Source organism: Pungitius pungitius, chromosome 8 (genome assembly GCF_949316345.1).
Source record: "Pungitius pungitius chromosome 8, fPunPun2.1, whole genome shotgun sequence".
Lineage (NCBI taxonomy): Eukaryota > Metazoa > Chordata > Actinopteri > Perciformes > Gasterosteidae > Pungitius > Pungitius pungitius.
Window position 1 is genome coordinate 1,936,456 of NC_084907.1, and position 14,406 is coordinate 1,950,861.

The 14,406-nt window shown below is 45.5% G+C and overlaps 2 protein-coding genes across 4 annotated transcripts; both read left to right on the forward strand.

Annotated features, from left to right (window-relative positions):
• Positions 1-406: 406 nt before the first annotated feature.
• Positions 407-8,487, forward strand: pfkfb2b (6-phosphofructo-2-kinase/fructose-2,6-biphosphatase 2b). Of its 2 annotated transcripts, XM_037490275.2 has the most exons (16): positions 407-586; positions 703-784; positions 1,146-1,271; positions 1,376-1,472; positions 3,138-3,204; positions 3,311-3,385; positions 3,466-3,522; positions 3,640-3,764; positions 4,301-4,508; positions 4,627-4,773; positions 5,097-5,201; positions 5,314-5,443; positions 5,529-5,591; positions 5,703-5,767; positions 6,342-6,509; positions 7,823-8,487. In XM_037490275.2, the coding sequence occupies exons 2-16, from the start codon at positions 706-708 to the stop codon at positions 7,886-7,888; spliced, it is 1,578 nt and encodes a 525-aa protein (XP_037346172.2). In that variant the 5' UTR covers positions 407-586; positions 703-705; the 3' UTR covers positions 7,889-8,487. The 2 variants fall into 2 exon arrangements, with proteins under 2 accessions (XP_037346172.2, XP_037346173.2); XM_037490276.2 differs by lacking the exon at positions 6,342-6,509.
• A 1,356-nt stretch (positions 8,488-9,843) lies between these two features.
• yod1 (YOD1 deubiquitinase) lies at positions 9,844-13,931 on the forward strand. 2 transcript variants are annotated; one of them, XM_037448199.2, is made up of 3 exons: positions 9,844-9,946; positions 11,250-11,462; positions 11,730-13,931. In XM_037448199.2, exons 2-3 carry the CDS (start codon positions 11,255-11,257, stop codon positions 12,428-12,430), a joined length of 909 nt encoding a protein of 302 aa, XP_037304096.2. In that variant the 5' UTR covers positions 9,844-9,946; positions 11,250-11,254; the 3' UTR covers positions 12,431-13,931. The 2 variants fall into 2 exon arrangements, with proteins under 2 accessions (XP_037304096.2, XP_037304097.2); XM_037448200.2 differs by lacking the exon at positions 9,844-9,946 and adding an exon at positions 9,957-10,578.
• Positions 13,932-14,406: the final 475 nt, after the last annotated feature.

Here is a 14,406-nt window from a genome sequence, read left to right on the forward strand (position 1 = left end):
CGATCTATTAGCAACGTTACGGTAGGACTAAATAAATCCCAGCATGACGTAGAGGCGCACGCGCGCACACACACGCGCACACACACATCCCGCATCCCGCTGTGGAAGGACACCAGCCGGCCTGAGGAGGCTCCTCCGCACCAAGGACAAGCCGACCAGACGCGCTCCTGCGGCCGCTGCGGCGGGTGCGAACTCCCGGTGCGGCAGATCGAGGGACACCCCCCCCCCCCCCCCCCCCCCCCCCCCCCCCGAGAACAAGGTGTGAGCGACGGCGTCCGTAGGGGCTCTTTCTCTCTCTCTGTCCCCCCCCCCCCCCCCCCCCGTCGACCAGGTAGCTGGAGAAAGGCGCGAGGCGCACAGGGAGCGTCTCGCGGCGGGTCACGTGGTCCCGCTGGATCGTGCTGTGGTGAACTCGGTCGCCGAGGAAATGATCGCCGGCTCGTAGACACGAGCGGGGTTTCTTTCCCTTTAAGAGATGAGGTGGCAGCGTTTCCATCCTTCGCTCCTCTCTGCTTGGTGCTGCCAGGTATCCACGGAGCTTTAACCATTACATGTTCGTTCCGCGTGAGAATCCGCAGCTCTTCAGGTAAGGTTCTGATCCGTCAGAGACGCAAGTCACTCACATTCATATCAAGAAAAAGGCTCATTTGATTTCATTCTTTTTTTTGTCCCCCCACACCCCCCCCCCCCCCCCTCAAACAGAACATGTCGAGCACAGACAACGGCTCAGCAAACTCAGCAGAAGCCAAGAAAGCAGAGATGAGAATGAACGAGAAGAAGTGCTGTGAGTATATGTGTGTGTGTGTGTGTATATGTATATGTCTATATATGTATATATCTAATGTCTGAACAGGTTCTTCTGCACGGATGCTTTTAGAGTCAACAGGTGCTCTTGTAACAGAAAGCCTCCATCTGGGAAATTGACTTTCTCTCGTTTCTTTAGACACTAATCCCAGTCCACTGAGGAGATTTGTGTCTATAGAGACACTTATTCTAGTCCAGTGCACACATGGCCTAATTATTATCCTGTGATTTCCTACGTTGCAGTTACATCACTGCGTGTTGAGTTCTCGGCCTGTTCTGCAGCATCTGTGTGTAGTCTCTCTGTGGTTAACGAGCCTGTACGCCTTGTATTCCCTGCATAGCATGGGCCTCCTACATGACAAATTCCCCCACGGTGATCGTGATGATCGGCCTGCCTGCCAGAGGGAAGACCTACATGTCAAAGAAGCTCACACGGTACCTCAACTGGATCGGGGTACCCACGAAGGGTAGGCTCCAAACCCACGTTGACACGTCGCGTACACGCAGCCCACTCTGTGTGGACAGGAGGCTGAATTCGGCATCGTGCCGTGTTCTTTTGGTCATTTTTCAGTGTTTAACTTGGGCGTGTACCGCAGAGAGGCCGTCAGAGCTTACAAGTCCTATGATTTCTTCCGGCACGACAACGAGGAAGCCATGAAAATAAGGAAGTAAGTTCCACTTAATCGAAATGTGCTCATCCGTTTGCTTTTATTCATTACATTACATTATTCATATATTACTTATCCATCATTAAGGGAGGCTGCAGCATCCGTTGTTGAAGAGTTCACCAACCTTTTTTTGCGTAAAAAATGTCACAGCTGTTCTGTTTTGTTTCTCTTTTAAATATAAGCACCCCCCCCCCCCTCCAAGTAACACGGGGGCTGTTTTGGTATTCTGCAGCCTCCACTGCTGCATCAGCGACTAAGCTGCTCCAGGGGCCTACAGTCTGTGCAGAGAAGGAGTCTGCATAATGTCCATACTCCCTTTGACTGGCCCTGATCTGTGGTCACATGACAAAGCGTGTGATCAGCTGTAGGACGAAGCTTTTCAGACCGCCTCGCTCTTTCCCCGTGGTCTCGCGCAGCAGAGGTAATAAAAATCGAGTTTGTCGCTCGCGGCCTTCGCGAAAATGCAGCAGGCGCCCCGACGGGATCCCCGGCGCTGAATCCTGACCCAGATCTCAAACGGGCTGCCGCTGTCACTCTGAAGCTGACACAAATCCGCCAGGATCCTCGGTGTGTTGTGGGTATCCGACGTGGGTCAGACAGCAGCTGCTCAGACGGCGTCAGTTTAGTTGAGTTAAAGGAAAAGGTGGATGTTTTCTTTACTTGCTCACAGAGCTGTTGTTGCCACAAGGGAAGGATTGGATCTTCAAAACAGCCCTAGATTGTCCCAAAAAAGAGAAGGGACCTTTTGGGGAAACGAGCTTCTGGGCTTTCTTGCAGAGACTTACCTGAGAGGTCCTCAGGTTCTCAGCGGGGAACGTGAAACCGTTTCTTTAACTCGAAATGACAACTATTACTTTCTCGTCTAAAGGACAGTTCAAAACGAAACCACCACCAGTCCATGGATTATCCAACGTGTAACCAAGACCTTTCATTTAAAGATAAAAAAAATATATTGCTGCTGAGCCTTCCATTTTTTTTGCAGTCCTTTGAGCTGCACAAAATTACATTTTATGTAACTCAATTTTGTCGGCAACGGGAGCAGAGATTTAAAGGAGAAGACACACAAACCAATGACTATGACCTTTTTTTCTTTGTTTGTTTGAAGTAGACTGATTGTTAAATCAAGATGTTACTGTGGTGTAAATTGATATTTTTAATCTCCCTGTGAGAAATAACAGTGATGCCAAAGTATTAAATGTCTTTAAGCGTTTTATTAAACAGATATAAGGAGTGAAATTCAGCTGGATGGATAGATGGAAGGCTTCGGAGGTCTAACAACTGTAACATTTTTGTAGGGAGTAAATTTCCACAGTGTTTTGTCTTCGTACGTTGAGGCTTCCACCAAGGCTGAGATCGCAGCTTTGTTATGGTCTCCATGATGGGGGGGGGTCAGTGGGTGCAGAACGGGATGCTACCGCAGCAGCCAAAATAAAACCTGTATTGTTTGGAGAGTCTGGATGGCCTCGTCTGCCCCGATTAAAGCAATGCAGGTTCTATCTAATAAGTACAATATGCTACATTTACCCCATAATAGTATTAAGATTTTACCTGATGAACAAAGGAAGATGATTCCAATGCTACAATGTCTCCTGACATTTTCGGTTTGATCTTAGTGGATGAGAGCGTACTGTTGGTACTGATGGTCATGTCCCCCCCCCCCTTCAGGCAGTGTGCTCTGGTAGCTCTGCAGGATGTGAAGGCGTACCTGTTGGCGGAGGGAGGTCAGATCGCGGTGAGTCTCTCTCTCTCTCTCAATGTGGATGACTCATTTTCCAGAAGCTAAAAAAATAATGGAATGAAAAGTTAAACCGTGTTCCTATTTTTTTTTTTTTTTTTAGGTGTTTGACGCAACAAACACAACAAGAGAACGCCGCGACCTCATTCTGGCCTTTGTGAAGGAGAATGCATTCAAGGTGTGTAGAGACCGATGATCATGTGACATGACCTCAGCCTCAGGAAGCTCTGGCAGATGTTGACCCTCTTTCCCCAACAGGTGTTCTTTGTGGAGTCGGTGTGTGACGACCCGCAGGTCATCGCTGCTAATATCCTGGTACGATCGCATGCCCCCCCCGTCCTTCTGGGTCCAACGCCGTGACCTTTTAGCATTCGCCCCCCTCGACCGTGTTAAGCGGACGCTGTTTGAATGTGCTGCATCCACCCGTGACAGGAAGTGAAAGTGTCCAGTCCGGATTACCCCGAGAGGCACAGAGAGAGAGTCATGGGCGATTTCCTCAAGCGGATCGAGTGCTACAAGGTCACTTATCAACCGCTGGACCCCGACGACTACGACAAGTGAGAACCGATCGCTTCCTTTTGCTTCTCCGTTGGGTTTTTAATAAAAAAAATATTTAAGACTGTAAAAGATCAAACATTTCTGGGGAAATCTCTTATTTCCCACCTTCATGGTGTTTATGTTGATATTTGTTTGTCTATTTAAAAGGATCCCCACTAGCTGACACTGAGACGACAGCTAGTCTCCATGGGGTCCAAAAAAAAAATACATAAAAGAACTAATCACAATCACAATTACTCAAATATATCATATATAAATACACACAAAAGACAAGAAAAAGTAACAATTCTGAAAGTACTGATTAAAGTAATAAAAATAATGCAAAACACCAGTCTTAATCTTTTTTTAAACCAGTTTTTCCCTTGATTTCACAAACCCCAACTGGAAGATTGTTCCAAAGCACAATTGACCTATAAAACACGGTCCTCTTCATAGAGTCTGATTTAGGTAAGGGTGAAGAAATGCATATCTGAATAGTAAATTATGTTAAATGATATTTTATGTGTTGGACGATGTCTATTTGACCCGCCGGCAGGGACCTGTCCTTCATCAAGGTGATGAACGTGGGCCGGCGCTTCCTGGTGAACCGCGTGCAGGACTACATCCAGAGTAAGATCGTCTACTACCTCATGAACATCCACGTGCACTCTCACTCCATCTACCTGTGCCGGCACGGCGAGAGCGACCACAACGTCGAGGGCCGCATCGGAGGAGACGCTGAACTTTCTCCTGGAGGGAAACAGGTTCTCTCTATTTTTTTTTTTTTCTTCCCCTGAGTCGCATGCTTTCACGCCTCCATCTCACCTTCTAATGAACACGCGGCTGATGTGAACGCTCCCTCGTTGTGCCTCACAATCCCAGTTCGCTCGCGCGCTGCGAGAGTTCGTCGAGGAGCACGACCTGTCGGATTTGAAGGTGTGGACGAGCCAGCTGAGGAGAACCATCCAGACGGCGGAGGAGCTGGGCGTCCCTTATGAGCAGTGGAAGATACTCAACGAGATCGACGCAGTCAGTGACTCATCATCTTTCTCATAATATGTAACATTTTCTGATCCTTTGCTTAAGTAAAAGTAGTAATACTCTATGGAAGTACTCTGTAAAAAACAAAAGCCCCAATTGGGAAAACTTAAGCAATAGTGTGTTGGGAGAATAAAGAAAATGTTACTGATTAAATTCATTAACACAATGTCGGTTTAAATGACGACAAAACATACTGTATTTACAATTCACTGCTAATGTATTTGATTGCATCACATGTGGTAGTTAGCCTGTCTGCTGGTGGAATTGTTAATATTCTTTTAGAATGTACCGCTCACCTGTTTTGGCTGCAGGGCGTGTGTGAGGAGATGACTTACGAGATGATCCAGAACTCGTTCCCCGAGGAGTTCGCTTTGAGGGACCAGGACAAGTACCACTACCGTTACCCCGGAGGGGAGGTGACCCCACAACCCGCTCTCAACACATTCGTTGTGTTTGTTTTAAAACGGTTCCTTTCTGCGGTGCGTTGGAAAACCTTCTCTCTCTCTCTCTCTCTCTCTCTATTTCCAGTCCTACCAAGACCTGGTCCAGCGGTTGGAGCCGGTCATCATGGAGTTGGAGCGGCAGGGCAACGTGTTGGTCATCTGCCACCAGGCGGTGATGCGCTGCCTGCTGGCTTACTTCCTGGACAAGAGTGCAGGTCAGATTAACACAAGTGTGTGCACACACATGCATGTACACAAATTACATTACACAATTTTGTATATTTCTACTTCATCCCACAGAAGACCTCCCATACATGAAATGCCCGCTGCACACAATCCTCAAACTAACCCCCGTTGCATATGGTGAGCCTCTAAAGCCTCTAAACCCAAACCTACAGCTCTCAGTGTTGCACCATAATACCATTCTCTAGCATGATGTAGTGTTTTCTTAGGCGTGTGTCTTCTATCTCCCAGGGTGTAAAGTGGAGATGTTTTACCTTAACGTGGAGGCCGTGAACACGCATCGGGACCGGCCCCTCGTGAGTCCACCCTCAAAAAAATCCAGCTGAAAACCGTCACATTCTTGCATGTTTTGTTGTTTACTTACAAAAAAATGAATTCCGAACTCGACGTCTTGTCCAAAGTCTGATAGGCTTGTTGTTGCGTCGCCCCCCCCCCCGGGAGGCTTTGCTGCCTTGTGCTGCTTTGATCTTCAACCTTAATGGAAATGGCTTCAGCAGCAAACTAACGCGTCCTGCGCTGCTATTTCTACCCCGATGGACGCAGAGGCCGACCCTGCTACCTCGCTTGGGCTGATCTCCTGGTTATTATTTCTCTGATATGAAGACCGTTTTTAACATCTTGTGTTGATCTCGATGGGAGGGGCTGTCCGTCCGTCACACTGCACTAATGTCCGGTGTCACGTGGTGGAATAACGCGGTCGGAACCCCTCACTCAAAACGTCTCCAGTTGTTTTTTAATCTGTCGCCGTGGAATGATGGGACGGCTTGGATGTGTCTGGTGAGGTGTTCCCCACCCCCCCTCCCCCCGGCTGTTTTGTATGTTCCCTCATCCTTTTGCCCTTAACGCTTGCGGTATCTCATCTCCTACCAGGACAAAGTCCCGCGGGGCTCTGCTCTCATACACCGGCGGAATAGTTACACGCCCTTGTCCAGTCACGACCAGGTCAAGCGCCCCCGGCTCTACAGCGCGGGCAACCAGCCCTGGCTGCCGCTCGCCCCCACCCCGTCGGCTCTGATGCCAGAGGGACGGCAAAGCCAAGTCAGTGCCGCGGGGACGGCCCCCCCCCCCCCCCCCCCCCCCTCCCTCTAAATCAGTCACCTCCCGCCACAACCCTGTGTTTGGCATTCCCTCGCATCAGTGTTGGTTTTTTTTCTGTGTTGGGCCCGTCTTTGTTTGTAAAATCCAGATGTTTGTCTTGCATGACCTCTGCTCCCCCAGTGGGCTGTACCCAGCTTGAATATGCAGAACAGAAGCCTGTACTTTTATGGATGGACAAGACACACACAAACAAAGACATCTTGTACTGAATTCTGTGCAAGTTACACATTGTTAGCTAACCTTAATATTCCAAAATATACGGTGAAGATTTCCCTTTTATTTTTAAACTGAATCCCAAATTAATCAACACAATATGGAATTGACCGATGTCAAACCAAATTGACATAAAACAAAAATGCATACTGGTATTTGTATGTGGTGCGTATTTGTTGGCCTTGCCTCCTCTACACATCTCCATCTCTCTCCTCTCCCTCGGAGGCGGCCGTCTGTGAGTATTTTGCTGATTTAGTTCTTGCAGCCCGCCCTTCATTTTCTCTCCCATAGTTCCACTCATGTCGTAGTAACCCATGTGTCTTTGTCATAGTGGTGCATTCATATATTTTCTCTAACCTATTAACCACCTTTGCACTTTTAACCAGAACAATAGCCACCGCTGACTTTTTTTAAACTTTGGGGTTAAAAAAACCATTTGAATGCTGATACTGTGGTAGTTTAATAAATGGCCGCAACAACATAAAACTCTTTTTAATTATACTATTTTTCACACATATTTTTACATGTGAAAAAATCTCTGGGTGCTTTAAGCATTGATTTGATTGTTATTGCATAAAAATAAGGTCACTGTATCGTGCTAGGACTACAGGAGGTCCGAATGTGATTTACAATCAATCACATTGTCACACTCAGGCGCAGAGTTTCTCGATCCAAGTGCTCTTTATTGTAGACAAACCAAAGACGTGCTCCAACGACGAGGGACATATAGACAATGACGCGACAGGGGACAACAGGCACACAGGGCTTAAATACACAAGGGAGGTGCAGGTGATTGGACACAGGTGGAGACAATCACGCAATCACAAGACAAGGCAGGAAGTGAAGTTAACCCAGGACCACAAGAGACATGAAACTTCAAACTAAAACAGGAAGCGAGGCCAAACCGTGACACACTTCTGGATCATTTGTCAAAAAATAAGTCTTCACTGATTTCAGGGAGGCGCTCGGCTTCCTAGAATAGGATCGGAGGCGAGTGGCATTCATTTGTGAACATCAGTGACATTTTCTTTCTGTTGAAGGAGTCCCTGTGCGAAGGAAGCGACTTTGACAGCTCCGAAGAAACGGGCAGCTGCGTCCGCTTCTGAGTGAAGACGAAAGCCGCTTTGTTCCAGGCACAGCGTGGTCGACAATAACGTTGTTCATGCATTCATCCACAGTTTGGGCAATAATGGTCAGACTATATACTTTTTGGGGCCATCTATCGTAACCTCTCTGTTTAACTTGCATGCCGAGGCTTTGAACAGGAAACCGTGTCATCAGTACCATCGACACTTCTGCATGTGCGACAAAATCAATCAAAACCAAAACAACAGGCAACATCATCATTATAAATATTACAATGCCTTAATTTAAAGTATATTGATATAATTAGCTCTTCTGCATGAATGGAACAAGAACAATTGTGCATCATTATAATAGAAGACAATTTTCACTATTGCAACTAGAATATGTTATAAAGTAGATGTAGAAAACATATTTTTATAATAAAAAGATCCTCATCTACCATGCATAGAGATGTAGGTCTTATGAAATGTAGTCTGAGCCATCATCTGTTAAGTCTTATGTTATTGAAGAGGTTTAGATTTGAGAGAATGTATTTTCCGAGTTCTGTAGTAAATCTAAACACTGAAATGTCTTGTTAAATAAATACACAACATTTCTGGACATATTGTGTTTTAGCAGCCAGAAAAAACTAAACTTAGTCTTCTGTCAAAGCTGCCATTTATAATGTTGACAAACTTTTATTATTCACCAAATCCTCAATGCTTTTAATAGAATCAGTGAATGCATTGCTTGTCTTGCCTATACATACGATGAAGGAATGTTGTACAACAAAAGCATGACATGTTGATGATTTGTTAGCTATTTGACATGTGTGTTCATGTATAATACTGGCCAAACTTCAATCAATGATTATTTACCCTTTAAATTGGATTTACATCAGTTATATGCGTAGCAAGAAATCCTTTCATTTAACGTATTAATATTAGACAGTAGCACAAGTTTTATTATATGCCTGTATAAGTTTTGCCTGTTACATTTTTTGCTAAACCTGCCTACTTGTGCCTTTTAAGCAGCAAACAAAAGTGAATTCTGAAGTGAAGAAATGAAATGGCGACACTTAGCATGTGATATTTTTCAAATGGTTATTCTATTATTTGTGGCCTTCATTTCATTTTTCTTTGTTAAATACTAAATTGTTTCTCAAAAATTACAAAAAAAATCTTATTAAATATTTGGTCTTTAAGATTTTTCATTCTACCAAATTGATGTAATTGTTTTATAGATATATATATCGTGTTTAGTCTCCTTGACAGAATAATTGTGTTTCTATTCTCTTGATGTGTTTCTGGGGTTTACTGACTGTTTTCTAGTAGCAATGCATCCGGCCCAACACTGGCAACAAGGAATTCAATTCAATCCATCACAACTCCTTTAAAACATAAATGTTAAGTGAACACCGTATACATTATATATACATAGTATATACACTTTATATTATATAACTACTTAGTTTGGATAAGAACTGTCGTTTCTTAAAAAACAAACACATGAGGGAGGCTCAGAGCAGGCTGCTGAGAACGACTGCTGCAAGGTTGGATTTTTAGTTATTAGTGTAAATGGATTTCTTCCCCCTGAAACAAAAGCACCCAACATTGGTTCCCCCTCGACAAATAGTTAAATTGGTATTTGGATAATGGCAGAAAATAAACTTTGTGGAAAACACAAGTTTGTGATTATTTTGTTCACAAATCAACACCACTTGAAATATTATTTTTTACTCATGCTCATGCAACCTTGGTGAAATTGGTTTATAGACTAACCTTATCTTATTACTTATTGCGATTGTATTTATGCTCCAAAGAATATGAAAATATGCAAATATTTATTACGTGGTAATCTTTCTGAGCAAAATAATTTAAGTATTATAATCTTGTGTTGACCATAAATCTGATTTTCTGCAAAAGCGCGTCTACAAAAACGTCTCATCACTGGCACCGGGAGCTGTTATTAGAGAACTTACGGTACGTGGTGTGTGCCCCGTTCAGCGTGATGACGTCAACACGACGTAAACAGACGTTCCACACATCAGTTTCTCACTAGATATTTATTGTTTGATGCTGTGCTGCAGTCAACAGCAGGTAAGAACAGTACATCACCTAACTCGTTGACATGTCAGTCAATACACCATTTTGTGTAGATAGATGCTTGACGGGAAACAGAAATGACGAAAGCAAACAGTGTGTTTTTACAAGCAAAAAGCTTGTAAAAACGGTCCACTTGCAGGGTTAGCATTAGCAGAGAATACATGCTAAAGCTAACATGGCACCCACATTGTTTAACGTTATTTGTCCGGGGAGGTAACGTTATGTTTCTTTCATACCATCAATATGTCCTGGATACATTTATCAATAACTCGTGCGGCTATTTCTTGGGGTAAAATACCTGTTTTCTTCCTCGGGGAGTTGTCAGCTAAGTTAGCTCACTAGCTATTGCTTGCTGTTGAGTTAACTAACGTTAAGTCAGCAACGTTGACTTGACAGAAAAAAGAGGATAAAACAAAGCGATGTCGCTGTCACCGGGTTCACTTCGCTGCTGCACATCGGCGCTTTCCTTGTTGTGTCGGGGCCATTTGGAAAGAAGCATTCTAGCACAGCCGCGATTGTCGCTCTGCATAAGTTAGGCTAACAAAAACAATAAGCAAGCTAATACAGCTAGTTCATAGCTACACGCTAAAAGAACCACCAATAACACCGCGACGAGGTGTTTAGAGGTAAAGTTAACATCGACGTATGTTCTCTGAATGGGAATCGTTATTGTGTTCTAAAAATATCCCAGATCGGCAAATTCCCTCATCGATAAACTATTAGTAGGCAAACTGATAACTGCAGTTCCACTTTTTCCAGTTGTACATTATTGTGGGTCACTTCTTGGTTAATTGTACGTTGAGTGGTTCGGTCCCACAGATCGTGTACACCACGATGATGAATCCCACCGTTTTTACATTTCTATTGTCCTTAAGACATTTCCGAGCTCATCCCATAACTCAAACAATAATACCCCACTTTTAAATAATGCACTCCACGGTTATTATGTGAATGGATTTCGAATGAACCTGATGAATAGAATGTTGACGGCCTCATTTTCTGCACTGAACACTAATGTTCTAAGAAGAGAAATGTCTGACCTGATTAAATACATTGGTTTAATAAAGACTACATTGGCATATATCCAGGTGAAACCAAGTTTTATTAAGGATTCTATTTATTTTTAGGTTTCATAGCCTCATTCCACCATGTTACCTCTTGGGAAGTTAACCAACATACTCCATTACAAAGTTGATTCAACGCTCTTTATCATTCCAGAGGTCTAGTAGTTGTGTTCTTGTTCCCTTAATGCCCAAACGCTGCTCCGTCAACGACGTGTTGTCCCGTGTTTTTGTAGGTAGGATGTTGCGGCTTCGCTGTAAGACCAAAAATGGCAGCCACATAATGCAGGGCTTGACTCATCAGTCCTGCGTGCAAGAGCTGAAGAGCATGGTGGAGGAGCTGACCGGTATCCCATGTGACGTGCAGAAGATCATGGTCGGTTACCCGCCCTCCAGCCTCGACCTTCAAAATGGGGACGCTCACCTCAAGGACTACCCCATCAAATCAGGCAGGTTCTCAAAAATCCAGATCAATTCGCAGCATTTATTGTTCATGTAATGTTTTTAATTGTTTACATGTTATGTTACTGTTATGACTAAATCAGGTTTAGTAGAAATAACCGTGACAATTACAGATTCTGTAAAGAAAAGCTATTTTTTGGAGCCCGGATGAAAGCCCACATTGTTGTGTTGACGTGAAATTTGTTTAGTAGTCGCCCTCGAGTTCTACGTTTTAGTCGATCCGAAATGATAAAAACTTGTGTCCACCTCCACAGGAGACACACTCATAGTCGAGGAAGAAAAAAACAAGCCAAAGCCCCCTCAGGACCCCCCCCCTGTGACGAAACGCCCCCTCCCGGAAGCCTCGCCCACGCTGGCGCGTCGGGTGGTCCCGGCGGACAACTCCTGCCTCTTCACCAGCGTGTACTACGTGGTGGAAGGCGGCGTGTACGACCCCGCCTGCGCCCCCGAGATGCGGGGCCTCATCGCCCAGATCGTGTCCAGTGACCCCGCGGCGTACTCCGAGGCGGTGCTGGGGAAGACCAACGAGGACTACTGCGCCTGGATACGGCGGGACGACACCTGGGGCGGCGCCATCGAGGTGTCCATCATGTCCAAGTTCTACCAGTGCGAGATCTGCGTGGTGGACACGCAGACGGTCCGGGTGGATCGGTTCGGGGAGGACGCCGGCTACCACAAGCGCGTTCTGCTCATCTACGACGGCATCCACTACGACCCGCTGCAGAGGGAGACGCCCGGCTCTGGCGCGCCGCCGCTCACCGTCTTTGCCACCACGGACGACGTGATCCTGGCGCAGGCCCTGGAGCTGGCGGACGAGGCCCGCCGCAAGCGGCAGTTCACGGACGTCAACCGCTTCGCGCTGCGCTGCATGGTGTGCCAGACGGGCCTGGTGGGACAGAAGGAGGCCCGCGAGCACGCCAAGGAGACGGGCCACACCAACTTTGGCGAAGTGTGAACGCGGTGGTTTTGTCTTTTGTCTTTGTTGTTGTTGTCGTCGTCCTTCCTGCCTCTCACAAATACAAACCCGTTCCCCCCCCACCCACCCAATGCGTGGCAGCAACCTGCCGGCCTGTCTGTCAATCTGCTCGTGTGATCCTTCTACCTCACGTTGTCCAGCGGCGTCAGAAGCGCTGCTGCAGCTCGGATGGGTTCCAATGCCTTTCGAGTGACACATTCTTTTGCCCCTCTGAGGCGATCGCTCGGTTGTGCTGAAGACGAAGCAAAGGACGGGTGGCGTTTCGGCCAATAGAGAATACACCAACCTGCCAGCACTCGCTTGTGACTAACTAGACTCATAAAACACCGGCTGTAGGATTTAAGAATCATTTGCACTTATTTGATCCCGCTCACTGTTGTCTTAACACAAAGAATGACTGTTATCATCACTTTGGTTACCTAGCATGTTTTTTAACTCCCCTTCCTGGTTTGTCAGAAGCTCTTGAACGAAAGTGGTAATTTGATTAATTGTGGAGGTGTGAAGAGTTGATCATGTTCATACTAAACTAGACCGGCCTTTCATATGTGAGCTACTCAGATTGAGGTTATGCATTTTACAATCTATCATTTAGCATTCTGCGATCCAAAGTTAACTGGTGTTTTTTTTCCCCCTTTTTTGATGTGATCTTGTTTATACATGACAGTATTGTAGAAGAGACAAAAAAAATAATGGTGCTGAGACAACATTTTACAGTCCGTGTAGCTCTGTTATTCTTCATGGGTACGACAGTATTTCAGAAGTATCATTTTAATTATAGCGTGTAATCGTCAAGTCTCATCATGCGGTTATCTTTTTAAAACAGATTTTGTTTTATACTGCTGCATATTCTGAAGAGTTGAGGTGTTTGTGAGGTGAATGAGGCGTTTGGCTCATCAGCGTCTCTCTCCGCAATCTAAACTTTTGGGTGTGTACTTGCAGCCTGAAAGTGTTTCTAGTCGGGCTGTAAGGACACGGTGAGCCGGAGGCTGTTGGGTTTACTTTGTAGTGCACGTTGTCCAAGAAACTCCCAACTGACGCCGCTTTGGTTGCGCTGTACGTGTTGCACATCCGGAGCGTGCTCTCGCGGTGTCTGACACTCACTTTTTTTGGATTGAAGGAGGCGCTTAGAATCATTGGCTTTTACCCGGTGGCCTCGTGTGGTGCCGAGACAGCATTTCTACTCCGGAGGCCTGAGATGCAAAAAACGCTAACTAGTGTTTGCGTGAGATGTTGCTCCAGAGGGGCTGTTTGGATATTAACAAAAATGAATTACGATTTATTGTCCTCAGTTAGCTTCATTTTAACAGTGATAATGGGTCTGTCTGCTTCAGTGACACTATGAAATTGCTTTGTTGTCTTTTTTTTTGTATTCACCAAGTTCTCAAGACTCTTCAAGGACAATAACAAAGAATGTTACACACACAGCACTGCAGATTAACTGGATTTACTTGATTTTACACAATTAAAGGTCATAGCCCACGGTGGTGCTGCGAGTCGCTTTGTTTCCTCTGGTCCTTTTGCAGACCAACGGTCACCACGCCGTCTATTTCCGGCTCCTGTGATTAAAGCCGCGTTGGCTGGAGCCCTGTGATCCAGCACCAGCGAGGCGTTCTACCTTCACTTAATACCATGATCAGCTGATCGGAGCAGCAGTGAGAGATGCTTTAGCGCGTTAATTACAATTAATTACAATGTGAATTAAGATTAATTAATTACACAAAAAATAACACATTAAACATTTTTTACGCATTTTTACACTTATTTTTTGCACCGCGGAATGTTTCTCACTGGATGAGTTTCGGAGGGCCGATTATACTGGAGCACCAACTAACTTGAGCACATCGAGCCTCAAGTATCACCTCAACACAAAACAATTAGCAGCTAGCGTGGACGTACAAGGACCCACACCCAACCCACACTGCACCAGATGACTGGTTTAAGGACCAGGGTAACTA